The sequence below is a fragment of the Aspergillus brasiliensis genome (genome assembly GCF_001889945.1).
Source record: "Aspergillus brasiliensis CBS 101740 unplaced genomic scaffold ASPBRscaffold_4, whole genome shotgun sequence".
NCBI lineage: Eukaryota > Fungi > Ascomycota > Eurotiomycetes > Eurotiales > Aspergillaceae > Aspergillus > Aspergillus brasiliensis.
Window position 1 is genome coordinate 2,281,689 of NW_027137445.1, and position 18,917 is coordinate 2,300,605.

The window sequence follows — 18,917 nt, forward strand, 5'->3', positions numbered from 1 at the left end:
TTAACAGGAAGAGAAAGAGACACAAGCAACGGAAGGATCAAGATGCAAACTACCAATTCGGCCGCTCAGTTGAACTCGAATTCATAATACACATATGCCGTATACTCCGGCCCGCCCTCGCCGTGCATCTCGCCCGGGTCGTCGCGCTTCACTCGGCCCTTCTTGTCGCGTCCGAACGCATTGCCTGCCAGGTACGAGTACTTGTCGTCCAGGTTGCGCTTTGCTTTGTCGGCCTGCTTCGTTCCGGGGGTCTATTCTAGTTAGCAACAGCACATCCAACCGACACAACCAACAATCTTAGAGAGGGACGACTCACCCGGATCAACGTGCACACAAAGTCCAGCGGCAGTCCATACCGCAGCACCGTCTCCACAAACACCCGCAGCACATACACATGGATCCAGACCATCACGGCCTCACTCCACGCTGTCCGTCCCAGCCGGAGCGTCTCTCCCCAGAGCTTGCGCTCATCACCGCCCACCCGCTCAAACTCCTTTCGCTCCTCCTCCTTACCACCCTCAATGTACTTGAAGTCGCGCGGGATCCACTTGTTCTCACGGCACTTGTGCACAAACTCCAGGCTGTGCTTCTTGAACGTCGTCACGGCATACAGTGTGAAATCGTCGTCCGAGGCCACCAGCGTCGCCGACCGTGGCACCACCATCGGCGCCACGGTCTCGTAGATCTTCAGGAACTCCTTGACTTGCTGGGCGGGCACCGCGACGAGGTGCGTCTCGATGTATTCGGAGTCGCGGACGAGGGTGCGAGGGTCAACGACCGACGAGAGGGATTTGGTGGACAGGTTGCCCCTGTAGCCTGTCAGACACCGTCCGTCCTTTCCTGACATGAACCGTAAGGTAATGAAGACAACTCACGTCTGCTTCCGCTGCAACGTCGCCAACGTATTCTTCACCTGATTATACTGGGTATATTTCGAGCGGATATCATTGTCGATACTCGCTGCTTCCTATTCATACAGTCAGCATAACCACCCTACACAAAATAATAGATGAAACCCACCTTCTGCAGCAAATCAATCAGTTCCCCCAACGGCTTATCAGCCCTATACTTGACCTTATTCCACGAAAACGTGCGAAGGTACTGATCCACCGGTTCTAAACAAGCCCGTTAACCAACCGACCGCAGCTATCCATACCCAGTCATAGCAACATACTATCATTAACCGTCTTCATCTTATCAATCTGCGCTTCATCCCCCTCCAGAATATTCTTCAGCGCATCGCCAACCTTGGCCACCACCCCCTGGCAGCCAGCCTCGAGCTTAGCCAGCTCGTCGGCCTGCTGCACCAGGGCATCGAGAGTACCGATCTTGAATTCCGGGATGGGAAACGGTGCAACGGAGCCATTTTCGGACGAGACGGTGGCGGAGATGGCGTCGAGGGCGTCGTCGCGGTGGTGGGAGGGGGTGATGGACGTGGGGAAGGAGACGAGGAGGTACTTGGTGGATTTGGACATGGTGGCGCGCCGCGGGGGGGGGTAGGGGTATATAAATTAGTCAGTTGGTGTAAGGGGGAGTGCCACGCATGAGGTGGTCTGGCGGGAAGAAGAAGAGAAGCGCTCTGGAGAGAGGTGAAGGGGGAGGAGGTCGGTTGGAGTCGAACTGGAGCTGGAGCTGTTGGTGCGGAGGATGATCGATTGCGGTCGGTCGGCACTCGGAGGCGGTCGGCGGCGGCGGTGGTGGTTGGCTTCATTGGATTGCTTAGTGGCTACATGATGATTTGGGAGTGTTGTCTGTTTACGATGGATGGGATGCTACGTTATTTCCTTTACTGCAGTACTTTATGTTTGACTTGATAGCTTGGGATCATACTACGGTTGTCGATGTGTTAGGCATTGAAGAGGCCACCTACTACTATAAGTTAGTAGGTGTATAGGCCGCGCCGCTTCTTATACTACTTTCTACAAGTAACAGGACATGAAACCAACGAGTCGAATTGTGCATAAACACGGAATTAGATTTATCAAGTTATGGCATATAACCATTTGCGACTGCATTTTCCAAGCTGTAGTGCATACTGTGCTGCCACCAATGAACATGTCGCCTCTAGCTCCTGCAACGGCGCATCAGCTGTGCCTCTAACCTTCAGCCCTACCACCCTGCATAAAACATCATGAACCAAGCAGCTCCATGAACAGCTGGCTCACATAGCAGAATCATCAGCAGAACCAGCTGATCCCCTCATCGACACAGCATCGACACAGCGCGCACCTCTTGTACCGACCAGACCAGCACGAGGAACTCGACCTTGCACATACACCTGCACACAGCGCAAAGCAGCCATCATTCATCCCATTCGACAATCAAAGCAAAAAGCCCCATTTCACTCATCATGCCATCACCAATGATAAAAAAAGTAAATCCCCATCTGGAAGCTGAATTCTTCACTTCGCCACCGAAATCGAAGCCCGTCCCGAAAGCGACTCCCTGCGCTGCTTCCTCAACGCCTTCTCCGTATCCATGAGCAAGTTCTGGACCGATCTGCTTCCGCGCGCGTTAGATCGCACGCCGTCGTCATTGAGAAGCTCCGTCAGCGCAGCTTTCACTTTGTGATCGTTGCCACAGGCGACTGTGCTGCTTGCGCTGTCTTTCTTGATGTGTTGCTTGTGCTGGTCGTCGTCGCTCTCTTGGGTAGGTGAGTAGGATGTCGAGCGTTTCATGGGATGCACAGTGTGGATGGTAGGGACTTTGTCTGCTGAGGCGACGGGGTAATAGTGTTGATGGTTGTGAGACATTTTTGCTTCTTTCTATACCAATTTCCTGCTTTGTTGGAGAATGATAATCGTGATAGATCTGAATTTTTAGGTCGTTTGTGAAGAAGCGAAGATCAGCGGTGTATCCTGCCCTTTGTTTCTTTTATACAAAGCTAGTGCCACTGGATTGGATGGAGATATCGAAGCCGTTTTGGGGAAGGTAGACGATTGGAGTCACTATGACGTCTAAGATATTGAGAAGGATCTGCAGAGGGTAGAAAGGGGTCGATGAGGTACTTATATGGGAATGGGTCAGGATGAGGAGGATCTTATGAGCTAAAAGGACGTCCTTCTTTTGTATTCACTGGTGTGAGTGGTTGGCTGTTTATTCACTCAGTATCAGATGGAATGAGCCGTGCAGGCAAATCGAGTAGCAGATGATGAACAGTATGTAGGTAAGTACCGGTTCAGTCTGACATCATAAGGGTACCTTTTTTTTTCTTCTCTCTTTCACTGCAGATGTCGTGTGACGGGCTTCTTAAAATATCTGTACCTGGGGTAACTACGTTGACAGATCAATGAACAAATCGATGATCTTATTGAATGGAAGTATGTGACAATCAATTGCGGTTAAGATATCTCACCATGGCGAAAGTGAACATCGTTGGTTGGGCGGGATGTACGAGTCCGCTGGGATGGAGAAGTGCTGATTGGCGGAGTGCGATGCCGTGGTCAGCCATGGATGGATTGAAGTGTGTAACTCCTACTCAATTCGCCTCTTGCCATCCATCCATCCATCCATCCATCATCCATTCTTCTTATCCTACGACGCGAAACTGATACTCCTCTCCCCGGTCCAGATACACCACCTCCCCATCCAACCCAGCAGCCTGCACTTGCGCCCGAAAATCATCCAACGAACTTGCAAATACGTCATAATCATCATAATGAATGGGGATGGTAACTTCTGGTCGAATTAGTTTGATCAGTTCCACTCCCTGTCTCGCGTCCATGGTTACCATCATGGCTAATGGCAACATGGCCGGTGAGGGTACTGTCGTGCCACCTAGATGAACCAGCATCAGGTCGATTGGTTGTCCTGCATACCGACGGGGAATCTCTTTGAGATCATCGAACATGAGCGTGTCCCCTGAGATGTAGATTCTGTATCCGGAGGTGAAACTGTCGCCGTCGCCGTAGCCTAGTTCGAGCATCCATCCGTTCGTAGGAGGGATCTATTTTGGCGTACTCATCAGTGTCTGGCCAGACTATATGTGGAGGAGGAAACATACTGCGCCAACTAGCTCATTCAACTTCTCTAACGGCTTTCCAACCGGGATATGTTTCCCTGGCATACCGGTGATTCGGAGCTTGGGCCGTTGCTGTCGCGGTGCGTCATTCTGGTCGTGTTTGATATCGACTGTAAGCTGCTCATAGACCTCCACGCTGGATACTCTCGTGAACGAGTCCTCTCCTTTAGACGTTAGGATAGATTTGGCATGAGGTGTTGTAATGATGGGAAGGTCACGACGCAGGGAGGCTTCGACTTTCTGATCGAAGTGATCGCTGTGGTTTCACTCATTAGCCTGGTTCCTTTCCACTTTATGTCCAACAAGAATATGTCTACCCGTGATAATGAGAAAGAAGCACCAAGTCAATCCGCGGTAGCTCTTCCAGGTCTACAGCCGGATTCGTCCTTCGAGCCGAGGATACCCCAGGGCCGAGGTGGACATGGTCTCCTGCGTGGAGGAAATTGGGCTGATCTAGTCAGTGTCCATCTGTCCAGACCCCTTGGCAAGGGACATATGAGTACATACATCAGTCATAATACGGATCCCATGCCATTGTCTGTATCGCTTGGTTAGTTCGGGACTTGGAATTGCAAATTAGAGAGAAGTCACGCGCATGATTGTCGTGGCGGTGCCAACGAAATATATCGATGCATTCTCCCCGCCTGGTTTAGAGGGATGGACCCTGCTTTCTTTGGCGGGAGGGAGCTTCGATGGCGGGTCGCCGGAGGTCAGAGGGTGTCTTGTCGGGTGCTGGAGGTTGTAGGGGTCAATAGTGATGCTCTGAGCCATCTTGGATAATTGCGTAGTCAATGAATAGTGCTGGATGCTGATAGAAAGTAGCTGTTGCTGATGTTTTGGGGATATTCACGAGCTGGCGTGAGTGTGACGTCAAATGCAACCTCCAGATCGTGAAACTCTATCAGATGTAAACATGGACCTTCTCTCCTCTGACAGCCTGATAACAAAGTATACATTAGTCAGGCCGACACCTGTGCGATAGTCATAATAGCAATTGACAGTGTCTTCATAACCGGAGCTGTGACGCGACACCTATAAGGCCACTGCGGCAGCTACTGTGACCAAGAAGCCTAAACCATTTCTCTGCCCGTGCTTTGGGTTTGTACTCAAAGTTCAGAATCTAAAATAGGTATAGTATACTAAAACAAAAGTTATCTATATGTACAATCCAAATGTAGCTATCCAACCATCTATACGCCTGTTGAATGTTCGAGTCGCAATGACTCTAAGAAATTTCCAATATGTATAGGATTAAATCGAAATCAGATGGGTGCCAATTATTTGGTCATGTTGTAGAGAGTCGACATTGCCTGCATGTCTGATTAGTCTCCTCGTTGCATCATGCTATGATCATTTGAACTTACCGCAGCCTGCTTGGGCTCAATAAACAAGGCCTTGGCCTCCACAAGCACAACCGGTTCCTCTCCGTCCTTAGGCAGAGTCTCAATGCGGCCTTCCACCCAGGCCTTCCGACCCTCTACCTTCACCGTCTCCGCCCGCAAAACGGCATAGTTGCCGGCCATGGCGGGTTTGCGATAATCCAGGTTCAAGTTGGCGGTCACACCCACTTTGTTCGGCAGAGCAGGGAAACAGCACCGCCCCATAGCCTCATCCAACAATGTGGCCAGCAATCCACCGTGCACAATGCCCGGGTGACCGCAGAGGTTTGGTCCGAGGTAGAAAAGCGAGACCAAGCTCTTTCCGCCCTCTTCACAGAACACCAGGGGCGGAGCCACGATCTTGTCCGGTCCAGCCAGTGTGCCACCTGTGAGAGTGCGTGCGCGCAGCTTCTCCGGTATCTTCAAGTGTGGGCGGGACTCTGTGAAAGCAGGGTCGCTGCGCAGCGACACGGCTACAGGGTGGTTGCAGAGATATTCGTTGACCTCCTTGGAGAACTCATCGTGAGGCTTGAAAGCGGAGAGAGTCTCCTCGTCGGTGGCTAGACTGAGCGTCATCATGCGCGACACAGATTTGGAGGTTTGATAAGTTAAGCCAGCAGTGAAGGCGATGACTGCTAGGGTGGTGAATCCAACGAAGCGGCGAAAGCGGGAGCGCGTCGGAGGTGTTTGTAAGGGGATGGAGACTGCCTCTGTGATTTGATTGTGATTAGTTCGGGCCTTTGACTTAGATCTGGATGCTTTTATACAGTCTGATTTCTATTTAGAGCATGAGCTGTTGTGCAAGGAAGGGGTGAATACATGCCTGCAGGTGCAGTCGAATAAACTCTGTGTGAAAGAGGCTGAGATACGGAGATGCCTCGGCACAGTGAAGAAATTCGGTTCGGAGGCAAACGCGACAGAGGAAAAGCATGAGCAACAGCTCTGGCCATGGTAGTGGAGCCTGGCATGGTTGGGACCGGCGGCATGGTGACGATTGTGGACTCTCAAGGCACTGGAGATGGCTCGGGAGGTTTTTAAAGGGTAAGAGAAAAGAGGGAAAAAGGAGAGTCGAACGGACGTGGGCTGGCACAGCGCAATGGAGCCCCTCGATCAGATCAGCAGAGCCTCGAAGTTGCTTTGCTTTTGCGGCGCCATTCAAAACCAGTTCCAGCGGGAAATATTCAAATCCTCGTCGCCCTGTTCTCCCAGGAGGAAGTCCATGGTTCCGCATCGTGAATTTCGGTCGAGGCTCCGTTGATTGGCGTCGGGCGGGGCGGCACTGCGTTGGAACCTCGGCTGCTCTCGCAAGGGGCCTGCAATTGACTTTGCATCTTCCTCATATTCATCGAAAAGAGTCAGGATAGTTCGGAGTACTCCTGATGGGGGAGAGAAACTGAAATCACTTTCCGGGTTCCCCTTATAATATAGGGGTAAGTTGGGTTTAAATGGTGTCCTTTCAGTCGGTAGAATCTGGCAATCCTTCCCGATCAATTACTCCGCCTCCGCATCTTATCTGCTTCTGCTGCTGCTGCTCCAGTTCGTCTCGTCGATCAGTTTGCTCCACCATGCTGTCTCATCAGTCCAGTCTATCTACACGTATCTACACTGGTTCAGAATCATGCTTGGCAACTCTGCAAGTAGAAAAAGAAAACAACGGTTCCAGCTTCCCGCGGGACTCAGGCCGCTGTTGCACAGATGACCCTTTTCGCATCATGCCAGGGAGGGACGCTAAAGACGCTTGCCTGCACGATCATCGTGCTTCAGACTGGTCATACGGAGCCACAAAGGTTACATTGCAGCTATAACCCTGGTCAATAATTTATATCAGGGGCATGGGATCGCTCTTCATGCTTGAGGAGGATGTCGACGATGCCCCTCTCCTCGCGGGGACATGGTCTCATTCCTCTCTCCCTTGATGGTCATGCCAGCATGCCAGTCTGACTCTCTTGTAAACATATACCGCGACTGTCACTTGTTTCTATCATTCCCTTGCTCAATTATCTATCTTCGAAATGATTAATTGGAGGCATTTGGCAGTGTTCGTAGCCCTCCCCTGCATTGCAGGTTGCGCCAACGCTTCCGGGTCGGTCGACGACTATGATGTTCTGCAATACATCAACCCCCTCATCGGAAGCGCTAATGGAGGTATGCTATGAAACTATAACGTACAGTTGGCTCGGGATTCTCACTGTCGCGTTCCAGGCAATGTCTTTGCGGGCGCAACGATCCCATACGGCATGGCCAAGGCTGTGGCCGATACGGACTCGGAAAATAATCAGGGAGGCTTTGCCTACGATGGCAGTAATATTACTGGATTCTCTAGTATGCACGATTCGGGGACTGGTGGGCAACCCTCTTTGGGTGTCTTCCCTCTTTTTCCTTATGTGACCTGCAAAAACGACGACATCGATGGCTGCGCTTATCCCAAGAAGGCGCGGAAGACTTCCTACGACTCCGCATCGGTCAAGTCCAGTCCTGGGTACTTTGGGCTGAACATGAGCTCTGGTATCCAGGTGGACATGACGGCTGCCCATCATACTTCTCTCTTTCGCTTTCAATTTCCCGCCGACAAGCCGTCGAGCCCCTTGATCCTTTTGGATTTGTCCGACCTGTCGGATACGCGCCAGGACAATGGCACGATTTCCGTAGATCCCACAACAGGACGCATGACCGGCCATGCACGCTTTCTTCCCAGCTTTGGGAGCGGCTCCTATGTGCCATACTTCTGCGCCGACTATCACAGTGCCGGTGATATTCGGGATAATGGCATCTTTGTTGATGCCCGAGCCAGCGTAGACGTCAAAAATCTTACCATATCACGCAGCATCAATGGATATCCGCTTCCGGTTCGTAACATACGCTTCGCTTAGCATGTTTTCCTATTGACCAACTTCAGGGTGGTGCCTTTATCCGGTTCAATTCTTCCGCGGACAACGTGATCCATGCTCGAGTGGGATTGAGCTTCATCAGCAGCGACCAAGCATGTCAGAATGCAGAAGCTGAAATTCCCGACTTTGACTTCAACAAGACCCAAACTGCAGCTGTGAACATGTGGACTGAGAAGATGGCTCCGATCCGTGTGTCGCGGAATGGGATCAACTCGAGTCTGCTTACCAACTTTTACAGCGGGATCTACCGGACTATGGTCAACCCGCAAGACTATACAGGAGAGAACCCGTTGTGGGACAGCTCAGAGCCCTACTTTGACTCATTCTACTGGTATGCAATGACTCCGGGATAAATCGTTCAGTTCACTGACCTCTGCAGCCTGTGGGACTCGTTCCGGTCCCAGATGCCGTTCTTAACAATCTTCGATCCGGCTTCACTAACTCGCATTATTCGCTCATTGATTGATACACAGCGACACCTGGGATGGCTTCCAGATTGCCGTATGTCGCTTTGCAAAGGTATGTGTTGCGCCTATCTTGGAAGTGCAGGGACTAAATCTCGCAGGTTATACACAGGGTGGCTCGAATGCCGACGTCGTTCTGGCGGACGCATACACCAAAGGCATCTCAGACGGTATCGACTGGGATGCAGGCTATGCGGCTGTAGTAAAGGACGCCGAGGAGGAACCGTTCGACTGGTCAAATGAGGGACGCGGTGGACTGATGAGCTGCAAGGCATTGAACTACATCCCCGTGGAAGACTTCGATTACATCGGCTTTGGTACCCTGACTCGCAGCATCTCCCGCACATTGGAATACTCTTACAATGACTTCACTATTGCCCAAATGGCGCGAGCCATGAACAAGACCGACGATGCCGAGAAGTACGAGGGAACATCGCAGTACTGGCAGAACCTCTTCCGAGCAGACCAAACCTCGTATCTCAACGGCACTGACACGGGATTCCAAGGCTTCTTCCAGCCCAAGTATCTAAACGGGACATGGGGATCTCAGGTATACTCCTTCCTATTTCTCCAATCCCACCCGAGCTAAACGATATACTCCTAGGACCCCTTAACATGCTCTAACATCGACACAAGCGGACGATCCTGCTCATTACAAAACAACGGAGCAGAGACCTTTGAGTCCAGCATCTGGGAATACCAATTGTATGCCTCCTCCCAGCTCACCTCCACCATCCAACTCAATAATCAACTAACCACCCACCAGCTTCGTCCCCCACGACATGGCCACCCTCGTAACCCTCCTAGGCGGCCCAACCCAATTCATCCGCCGCCTCGACTACCTCCACGACCAAGGCATCACCTACATCGGCAACGAGCCGGCCTTCCTCACCGTCTTCCAATACCACTACGCCAACCGACCCGGCAAATCCACCGCCCGCGCCCACTACTACATCCCTCGGTACTTCAACCCCACGCCCACGGGCCTCCCCGGCAACGACGACTCCGGAGCCATGGGCTCCTTCGTCGCCATGACCATGATGGGCCTGTTCCCGAACCCCGGCCAAAACGTCTATCTTATCACGGCGCCGTTCTTCGAATCCGTCCAGATCACTTCCCCGCTGACGGGGAAGACGGCCACCGTGAAAACGGTCAACTTCGACGCGGCATACCAGAATATCTATATCCAGTCTGCGACGCTGAATGGCCAGCCGTATACGAAGAGTTACGTAGGGCATGAATTCTTCACGCAGGGTCAGGAGCTTGTGCTTGTGTTGGGCCGCAATGAAAGTGATTGGGGCACTAGGGCGGAGGATTTGCCGCCTTCGTTGTCGACGAGTAGGTTGTATTCGGTGAACGTTTGAGGAGTGGAGGCATTGTGTATGATAAGACTCTTGTGTGTATCACTGAGAAAAATTAAACTTTTTACAGGGATTAAGACGGCGTTGGTAGATACTGGGGTCGTGCATCGTACTTCGCTTTCTGATTTTTCCTACCAATCAATCTTACCTGAGGTATGTCACGCAAGTCCGTAATCTGCGATACCTAGTAGGTAAGATAGGAAACTTGTGTGTATTGTTCTCACATTTTCATCTTAAGGAGAAAGACACAAGTACGTGTTGCACAACACCTATTTGGGAATATTGGAACTTTTTTGATTTGTATCACATATCAATAACCATGCTTGTACCATCGGACACACATTCTGGCCTTTGCGCCCACAAACGGAGCAACCAGCACATACATGCAAGTAAACAAGCCATTGCGACAGGGTTGAACCCATTGCTGGTCCCAAAAGGATCCAAAAAGTGAAAAGAAATAAGATGATGAATCATCGAAATCTATGTACAAACAAACACATCAAGCATCAAGCATCATCATCAGGGGAATCTATTGTTGAATACCAAGCCAAAACACCCACACCTAATCACCCCATCCATCCATCCATTCGCTCCATGCATCCACCAAGCTAACAAATATCGACCCAAAAAAGAAGAAGATAAATTAAGCCTTAGGACGATAGAACTTGCTCTCAACCCAAGGCATACCCGTAACCGTAGCCTTACGGAGCTTATTCCTCACCAAAACGCCAACCTCGGTGCCCTTCTTATGCAGTCCGTTCTTAATGTAGCCCATGGCGATGTTAGTGCCACCCAGAGTAGGGCTAGGAAGGCCAGACGTAATGACGCCGATCTGGGTACGGGACTCGTCGTTCAGATCGACGATGATGGCACCCTCACGGGCAGGGGAGCCCTTTTCGACGGTGAATCCAACACGGCGCTGAGAGAGGGTCTTGGGGGAGGCGACCTGGGGGAGGATGGTGGAGGCGCCGTTGAAGTTGGCAGTGGCGGGGTCACGACGCTCCTTGCCTACGAGCCAGGTCAGGGAGGCGCCTGGGGGAGTTTGGGAGGTGGAAATGTCGCTGCCGTAGAGACACATGCCGGCTTCGAGACGAAGGGAGTCACGCGCGGCGAGACCGGCGAGACGGACTTCGTCGGGGTTGGAGAGGAAGAGCTCGGTGACGCGGACGGGGAGAGTAGCATCGCTGGCGGTGGGGATGGAAATCTCGAAGCCGTCTTCGCCCGTGTAGCCGGTCCGGGAGACGAGGAGGGGCTGCGGGGTGGTGGTGCCGTCGGGGAAGGTGAGATGCAGCTCTCGGCAGTTACCGAAGTAGAGGGTGGAGAGATCGGAGTTGGTGCCGTCGGGGGTGACGAGCGATTGAAGGACGGAGGCCGCCTTGGGACCTTGAAGGGCGACTAGGGCGCGGTCTTCGAGGATCTCCCACTTTAGGCTGTCGGGGCCGTGGGCTTGCTTGTAGGTGTCGATTTCGGCTTGCAGGAAGGCCAGGTCCTCCGTGCGACGGCCGGCGTTGGTCACGAAGTAGAAGGTGTCATCGGTACGACGAGTGATGACGGTGTCATCAATGATACCGCCAGTTACTTCCTCCAGGAGGCAAGAAAGAGTGGATTGGTTATGGTTGAGCTTGTCGAGGGAGGAGGGGGTGACCTTCATCAGGAGGTCAAGAGCGCCGGGACCGCTGAGCTGATGTTGAACCCTGTAGTTGGTCAGTTGGCGAAATTCTGGAGCACTAAACCAAGGAAAGAATACGCACATATGGCTCACGTCGAACAGACTGGCCTTTTCCCGAGTCCACTTGTGGCTCTCAACATGGCTGAGGTCGGAATACTGCAAGGGCATGGAGAACCCCGCAAAGGGGACCATTTTGGCACCCCGGGCCAAGTGAAGGTCATACAGCTGGGTTTTCTTCACTGGACCGGAGGGAGAAGCGGACGAGGCATATCGCACTCCTCCTTGAGCAGACAGCGAAGTCACCCGGGGAAGGGAACGAGCAGCAGGAATGGACCTGACCGCGGAGCGGAGAGCGCGCGGAGAAGCTGCCAGCTGCCGCGGAAGTAGAGATGCGCCATTGACAGCAACAGGGGCGGCGCGGGCGAGCGAGCTCGAGCCCAGAAGGTGAAGGCCTTTTCTCACAGGACGTACAGCAGACATGATGGAACAATTGCTGCGAGAGAGGAAGGGAATTGAGATGAGGAAGATAAAAGAAAAGCAAGGGCAGTACAGATAGAAGTACTCCTCCATCGCCGCTGCGGAGAATCCCGCGATAAGCGGGAAAGTCACATGGCGATAGGCCATCTCCGCGGGAAGCGGTGACTGACCAACGGAATTCCGACATACTGAAGCCTGCTATGAAGTATAGAAGGTGATATATAGACATATAGTCAGTATTTTAGGAAATTAAACATCACTGAACATAACAAAAATGGAGTATGGACATGCTAGATGTAACAGAGATCAGCGAGTACTTTTCAGGGCCAATAGTTGATTAATTGATAGGTTATAGGATAAAACAAAATAAATATACGTAGTTCAAGACTGTTCTGTAATAGTAACCTACCAGTTCACTGATGTGACATGTGACATGGAGCTTACGCACTATACTATGAATATAAACATCAGTGACGGATTCGGACTGGATGTTCTTCCGTTCCAGCACTCAATCGAAGTGCATTAACACTGAGACTTATATACAAACTCTGAATGTTTCCATCACGACCTCATCATGTCCCATCACGCACTGACTTGACATCATATATCCCCTCAGTTACGCCCCTCACCTTCTCAACCAAGTTCGGCTTCTAGAAGCTCCACCATGGATACCAAGACATTTGAAAGCCTCACCTACGAGGGACGGGACGCTTATTTTGCTAGAAGGGCAGAAGAATTCCGGAACATCATCCAAGGCAAGGACATCTACAACGATTTGGGCAGAGTGGTCGAGTCCGAGACGACAGGTGGTAAACTAGTTGCAGTGAAGATTGGGTATACAGCGACTTTCCGACGATCAGAAGCGGCAATGATGAACTATGCTCATGAAGTTGGAGTGCTGGCCCCTCGAGTACTGGGATGTTATGATGTTAAACCGAAGATGACAGTCACAGTGGCTGATCGTGTACCCGGTCAGTCACTTGATAAAGTCTGGCATGACTTGACTGAGTCCCAAAGGAAAAGCATTGAAAGCCAACTTTGGCAGCAGGTAAAAACAGCTATCATTATATAAATATATATATATATATATATCTGACTTTCAGCTAACCATGCTAATTCGTTTTCTTTGTAAAAGGTACAAGAGATGCGGAGACATACCCAGCCGTATATTGGCCGCATTGGGAATATCGAAACATATGATGTTTTTGATGACTGGAATGATGATAGAGATTTCGGACCATTTGAGTCAGAAAAGGAATTTGATGAGTGGTGCTTGAACAAGATCAAGTTTCTCCCTCAAAAGATTTTCTGGTGGCCTTTGTTGTCCAGAATGAGGAATAAGTCTTCAAAGTTTGTTTTGACTCATGGCGAGCTGGCAGCACGGAATATTATGGTGCATGATGGCCAGATCACTGGCATTACAGACTGGAGATGCAGTGGGTTTTATCCTGAATACATGGAGTATGCTTTGGTCACTGTTATTCATGAAAACATTGAGGACTGGTGGCTTCCGGTGCTGAAAAGAGTTCTGAAGCCAGCTGCGTGCCTCCGATGTAAGTTTGTCAAGGCGATCAAGGGAAAAGAATACATGTAGTACTACTCCTCCTTATCTTGTTGTATTGTCATTTTTCCCTATGTCTACAATTTTCCTGGCATCATGGTACCTTGCCAAGTCATTCATGTCTTGGTCGCCTACGATACTATCGACTACGCATCTATGTTTTCGGTCTATTTGTATTCAACGAGGGGGACTGTGTACTACATGTTATCCAGACCACCTAAGCGGAACTAGGTAGGTTAGTCGACTAGCAAGGTAGATATCAAACTATAGAAGATACACAGTAAAGGCAATTATCCTTCATTGTCTCAAGCGCACTACAGCTTTCACAACATACTGGAGATCGACAAAGGGGATATTCAATGGTACACCCTATGAAGACTATTAGGTCTATTCTCAAATCAGACTCTGTCAGGCAGAATCCATTCTGTAGTTAATGAAATCTCGTTGTTGTGGAACTTTCCCAATTAAAAGCATGTAGCATTGAGCCCACCACTGTGACACTGAATGTGCGGAGTCGTGAATTCGAGTCCAGTGACACTTGGCTTGGATGAACGGGTCCCTCCTACTGGAAGTTTTCATCATCATCTAGAGTCCTGATCGATTGCCAGTGTGTGTCAATCAGTATATATACTGGTAGTATTGTCTGCATACTTTATCACCTTTAATCACCTCGCATCATCAACTCGGAGTTGCATCGCCCTTGTTTCCCACTGAGAATACTTTTCTCACTGTCTCAGTTCATCCAGTTCCTAGTCGTTTCACCATGGATTATGATACGTGGTTCAAGAACCTCCCCATCGAGGAGCGGAAAAAAGTGGAGGAAATTCGAAGCCTTGTCCAAGGCGACAAAACCATCTGGGAAAAAGGGTCAAAGAGAGTCCTCGAGGCTAAAATAGGCGGTGGTAAAGTAGTCGCCGTGAATGTCAAGAGTTTCTCTATGTTCCGGCGATCTGTAGCTGCAATGATGCAGTATGCCCATGATAATGGGATTCTCGCACCTCGAGTGCTGGGATGCTGGGATGTGGGACTACAGCGCACAGTCATGGAACCGCATAACACAGTCATGGTGACTGACCGCGTACCAGGCCAGTCGCTTGACAAAATCTGGCACAGTTTGAACGCTTTGCAAAAGGAGAACATCGAAGTTCAGTTGAGGCAGCAGGTAAGCCAACATGATCTCTGATTATCTGGCTCAGCTTCCCATGTTAACATCCAGAAAAGATACGGAAGATGCGGGAACTTACCCAACCGTATATTGGTCGCATTGGCAATGAAATGACGAGCGATGTCTTCGACTGTACCGGGTTTAAGAGGGACATGGGACCCTTTGCCTCAGAGGAGTTGTTTGATGCATGGTCCTTGGAGAAAATAAAGTGTCCTATTTCGAGGGCGTTCTGGGAAGGCTGCTTACCCAGCATGAGGGAGAATAAGGAGCCTCCGCGGTTCGTCTTGACTCATGGAAACCTGGTCGCAGACAATATCATGGTACAGGATGGTCAGATCACTGGTATTGTGGGATGGAGCTGCAGTGCATTCCTCCCTGAATACATGGAATACGCCATGGCCACAGTCATTCATCGTAAACGTATGCAGGAATGGTGGCTCCCTGTCTTGGAAAGGGTTTTGGAGCCGGCAGGATACTTCCGGTGCAAGTATGTCTCCGCGGCTTGTGTCCGGACGCCCAAGTAATATGATGATTCTGCTCGCTTAGGATGATGCCGCTGGCTATGCATAACCCTGTTGGGACTTGCCTTTCTTCTCTCTCTTCTTCCTCTTCTATGTTTTTCGGGCCAAGACTGATCCTAATCGAATGCATTCGATGCCCATTCTTCTTTCCGCTTCTGCTTTCGTACCGTAGCCCCATCGATATTATCATCTTGATTGATCGACTTTTAATCTCTTCGTATTTTCCTTCTAATCCATCTAAATCTTGATAATAAAAGTAAGCCGATGTCAAGTACCAAAGCGTCCCACATCACACAATCAGTATCACCATCGAGAGAAAGGTGCGTGTAAACTGACATGCAAGACGTCACTTGTCTTAATCTTGGATCAGACTGTAGCCTTAGTACCCCGATAAAATTAAGGGGGATATCTCGTGGAGTCTGGGATAGAGTATCTGTGAGGTTTGAATGACTATGTTACGAAGTAATAGTAATTGATAGTAAGAGAGTGTGTGGTATTGCATGTGAGCTCTGTACTCATGTGATCTAGTGACCACGGTGGTTCTCTAGTGTCAGGCGAGGTGACAATGCAGAAAGCGATGGATTATCTTGGGGAACTAAGTCAGTAATGTAGACATGTAGTGTGTGTGAACATTGGCTTATTTGTCTGTCCTTCTTCAACGGTACCATGATAAGAGTAATTACCAACCAAAGTGGGGTTGTTCTATCGACAATGAATGATTTGAACTGCGTGTGTGATCCCTTGATACCATTCTCGAACACTCGCTCGGCACTAGTCTTCTTGATGTAGTATTGCTGAAGTTAGCAATCCGGCGCCAGATGGTTGGATTTTCCTTCCTCGTCTAAAGCAGAACCAAATTTGTGAATCTAATCACTGCAATCGCTTAACAAGCATCCCAATCTACTATACACGATAATCCAGGAACTGGCATCGGACCTCACAACCAACAAAGAGATACCCCCAACAACAACCTCACAAAAGATGAATCTCTTCCTTCCTCCTTCGAACAGACACCTGCGCCACCGGATCCGCCTGCCAAATGAACCCATATTTCCTTACCGTCGGGCTCCACCCATCAGCCATCTTAAAATCATACTCCAAAAGAACATGACACAGAATAATCTTAAGCAAGCCGACAGCAAAGAACCGTCCAGGACAGGCATGCTTCCCCAACCCGAACCCCATATGCCAAGGCGAAGGCGAAGCCGCCTGCGCCGCAGTCTCGAAACCGGGCGTCTCGCGCAGCTTCAGAAACCGGCATGCGTCGAACGTCTCCGGGTCAGGATAGACGGTAGGGTCCCACATGGCCTCATTGATGAGAACTGAGATTGTACCTTTGGGGAGAGTAGTTTCATCGGAGAGTTTGACATCTTCGTGTGCGAAGCGTCTCATTGCGGCTGTTCGTGGTTGGGGGGTTAGATCGGAAATTTCTAGCTGCATAAAAGGGTTGGTGATTAGGAGGAGAAAAGCTTACCTAAACTGTGCGGTTTCAGCCGTTGGCTTTCTTTTATCACGCTATCCATAAGTTTTAAATTGTTGAATGTCGACTTAGTCCATCCATCTTCTTGCAACACCGTGATCACCTCGGTTCGTAGCGCCGCGATGACTTCGCCCCTTTCAGCAATGTCAAAAAGCACCTGTGAGAGCATGTCCGAAGTGGTGTGTATGGATGCGAGAGCGAGTGATATCTGAGCAAGGGTCGGGTCGTAGGGGCGGCCCTTTGCGCATTCTTCCATCCATTGCATCGCATCAACATAGCGTTCGGGTTCCTTCCCCTGCCGGATGGCGTCTTGCTTGGCTGCGCGTCTTTCTTCGACGACAGGGGTAATGATTCCTTTCGCGTCTTTGAGCTCCCTACGCAACTGATGGCAAAATGGGAGGCAGTTGGCCACAAAGGGGCGGATGCGTCGGGGGAACATTCGCAGAAAGAGGGCGGACATGAATGTATGAATGGCGTAATTGGCTGTGGTCCGATGCCAGGCCGGGTTGCGATGTAGCTTTTCCCCGAGAAATATCCTTGATGTCAGGATGGAGGTTAGCTGGAGCATGTTTGGCTTCAGCTCTAGGTCATGCCAGTCTGGTGTCGACGTGCGGTTGTGCAGTATGTTAGAGTCATTGCTACGCCGTATGGAATAAGGGCGAATCAATATACTCACCGGAATTGTCAGTGAAGATTTCACCCAGCGCACGATGAGTCTCTTCGGACAATGGCCGGGTCAAAGGGTCTACCAGATAGAAGGTCAGGTATGTCTATCTCGGTCATTTGCGAACAGCACCTGATCGACTCACCGATATTTGGTGTTAACTTCGTGCGCAAAACATCTAGTATGATAGCTGGATCTTGTTGGAAAGGGTCAAAGCCTCGGATATGGGCGTAAAATTCATCTGCAATAGCGCCCAACAAGCTTAATGCATGGTGACTGCGAAGCTCGTCTGCATACTTTGGAGCCAGCACGATCTTTGGCCCGAATTCCGAGTAAAGATAGAAAGCGCTGCCCTAGTAGATGATCAGTGCCTTTGTTTTAGTGCCTTTGTTTTGGAAGCAGAAGCTGAGATACCTGCCTGAGTCCAGCCCTGACCAAGCCATGTGCATCCTTGAAAAACCGTTTCAGGGAGCCCAAGCTTCCGATCTCAAACCACTGTCTTTGATTGATTACAGGAAGGGAGGTCTTGAGGGACGGAGCGCTCAAGAGCCAGAAAATAAATGCTGCAAGAATGGATGCCCAGATCCATCTGGGTGGCTCTAGCCTGGATAGGTAGGATACAATGTTGGCAGTGAGCATAATGTGTGCTAGAGTACCAGACAATCTATTGTAGATCCAGCAGAGAAGGCAATGGAAATTCTCGAGTCATTCAAGGCTATACTGCTTAATAATATAATATTGAAGGCTCTCTCACTCCGCTTAGCCACTTATTTCACACGAGCTCCAAATGGACGAGAAGAAGTGCGGAGACAGGGATTTGCTACAATTTAGTGCACATCAATCTTCTCAACTGCGCCGTCGGGCTTGTCAGACTTAGAATGCAGGATTGCCTAGACGCAGCTGTTAATGTAAGGACTACTGCAATAGAGTACGAATCCTGGAGGGTGTGATTGGCCGACTGAGTGGCTAGCTGCATATCATGAATGAAGGGAGAGCGGTACAGCCACGCCATCGATAGTGTCTTAGGGCCTGCATGCGGGAAGTCAGCCTTAAGCATGGCCAGCATTGATACGTCCTTTGTGGAAAAGAGAATAAGAATAGACAACCAAGCAAATAGGAAAATAGATGAGCAGAGCTGGATAACTTAGAACATAACGATCAGTATGCTCAACTTTGGTACTTGTTGGTGCTGAAAGGCCTGTACAGGCAGCGTGTGTGAAATGTGAATAGTATTGCATTGCAGAACCCCACCAGGTGCGGCTGAAGT

The 18,917-nt window shown here is 50.3% G+C and overlaps 9 protein-coding genes across 9 annotated transcripts; 3 read left to right on the forward strand and 6 right to left on the reverse strand.

Annotated features, from left to right (window-relative positions):
- Nucleotides 1–65: 65 nt before the first annotated feature.
- Nucleotides 66–1,475, reverse strand: ASPBRDRAFT_122703 (H(+)-transporting V1 sector ATPase subunit C; the record flags this gene model as incomplete). Its single annotated transcript, XM_067617538.1, has 5 exons — nt 66–251; nt 317–809; nt 876–967; nt 1,021–1,115; nt 1,175–1,475. 5 exons carry the CDS (start codon nt 1,473–1,475, stop codon nt 66–68), a joined length of 1,167 nt encoding a protein of 388 aa, XP_067481112.1.
- A 463-nt stretch (nt 1,476–1,938) lies between these two features.
- On the reverse strand, nt 1,939–3,141 carry ASPBRDRAFT_520327 (uncharacterized protein). Its single transcript, XM_067626832.1, has one exon. It carries the CDS (start codon nt 2,751–2,753, stop codon nt 2,403–2,405), a length of 351 nt encoding a protein of 116 aa, XP_067481113.1. The 5' UTR covers nt 2,754–3,141; the 3' UTR covers nt 1,939–2,402.
- Nucleotides 3,142–3,529: 388 nt separating this feature from the next.
- ASPBRDRAFT_121836 (MBL fold metallo-hydrolase) lies at nt 3,530–4,792 on the reverse strand (the record flags this gene model as incomplete). The annotated part of the gene is made up of 5 exons (XM_067617466.1): nt 3,530–3,946; nt 4,004–4,277; nt 4,339–4,469; nt 4,529–4,567; nt 4,613–4,792. 5 exons carry the CDS (start codon nt 4,790–4,792, stop codon nt 3,530–3,532), a joined length of 1,041 nt encoding a protein of 346 aa, XP_067481114.1.
- A 253-nt stretch (nt 4,793–5,045) lies between these two features.
- ASPBRDRAFT_520445 (PaaI family thioesterase) lies at nt 5,046–6,615 on the reverse strand. The gene is made up of 3 exons (XM_067626836.1): nt 6,224–6,615; nt 5,386–6,170; nt 5,046–5,331 (listed from the first exon to the last, which is right to left on the reverse strand). Exons 1-3 carry the CDS (start codon nt 6,384–6,386, stop codon nt 5,299–5,301), a joined length of 981 nt encoding a protein of 326 aa, XP_067481115.1. The 5' UTR covers nt 6,387–6,615; the 3' UTR covers nt 5,046–5,298.
- Nucleotides 6,616–7,262: 647 nt separating this feature from the next.
- Nucleotides 7,263–10,245, forward strand: ASPBRDRAFT_41615 (glycoside hydrolase family 92 protein). The gene is made up of 7 exons (XM_067624609.1): nt 7,263–7,545; nt 7,603–8,246; nt 8,297–8,619; nt 8,668–8,807; nt 8,854–9,302; nt 9,357–9,457; nt 9,519–10,245. The coding sequence occupies exons 1-7, from the start codon at nt 7,413–7,415 to the stop codon at nt 10,114–10,116; spliced, it is 2,388 nt and encodes a 795-aa protein (XP_067481116.1). The 5' UTR covers nt 7,263–7,412; the 3' UTR covers nt 10,117–10,245.
- Nucleotides 10,246–10,388: 143 nt separating this feature from the next.
- On the reverse strand, nt 10,389–12,301 carry ASPBRDRAFT_149724 (glycine decarboxylase subunit T). The gene is made up of 2 exons (XM_067619312.1): nt 11,865–12,301; nt 10,389–11,807 (listed from the first exon to the last, which is right to left on the reverse strand). Exons 1-2 carry the CDS (start codon nt 12,260–12,262, stop codon nt 10,757–10,759), a joined length of 1,449 nt encoding a protein of 482 aa, XP_067481117.1. The 5' UTR covers nt 12,263–12,301; the 3' UTR covers nt 10,389–10,756.
- A 480-nt stretch (nt 12,302–12,781) lies between these two features.
- ASPBRDRAFT_41617 (aminoglycoside phosphotransferase family protein) lies at nt 12,782–14,106 on the forward strand. The gene is made up of 2 exons (XM_067624610.1): nt 12,782–13,307; nt 13,395–14,106. The coding sequence occupies exons 1-2, from the start codon at nt 12,924–12,926 to the stop codon at nt 13,851–13,853; spliced, it is 843 nt and encodes a 280-aa protein (XP_067481118.1). The 5' UTR covers nt 12,782–12,923; the 3' UTR covers nt 13,854–14,106.
- Nucleotides 14,107–14,583: 477 nt separating this feature from the next.
- Nucleotides 14,584–15,509, forward strand: ASPBRDRAFT_29042 (uncharacterized protein; the record flags this gene model as incomplete). The annotated part of the gene is made up of 2 exons (XM_067622597.1): nt 14,584–14,982; nt 15,042–15,509. 2 exons carry the CDS (start codon nt 14,584–14,586, stop codon nt 15,507–15,509), a joined length of 867 nt encoding a protein of 288 aa, XP_067481119.1.
- A 688-nt stretch (nt 15,510–16,197) lies between these two features.
- On the reverse strand, nt 16,198–18,658 carry ASPBRDRAFT_74126 (cytochrome P450). Its single transcript, XM_067629242.1, has 5 exons — nt 18,065–18,658; nt 17,796–18,003; nt 17,663–17,731; nt 16,981–17,583; nt 16,198–16,903 (listed from the first exon to the last, which is right to left on the reverse strand). Exons 1-5 carry the CDS (start codon nt 18,287–18,289, stop codon nt 16,479–16,481), a joined length of 1,530 nt encoding a protein of 509 aa, XP_067481120.1. The 5' UTR covers nt 18,290–18,658; the 3' UTR covers nt 16,198–16,478.
- Between the last annotated feature and the right edge of the window lie 259 nt (nt 18,659–18,917).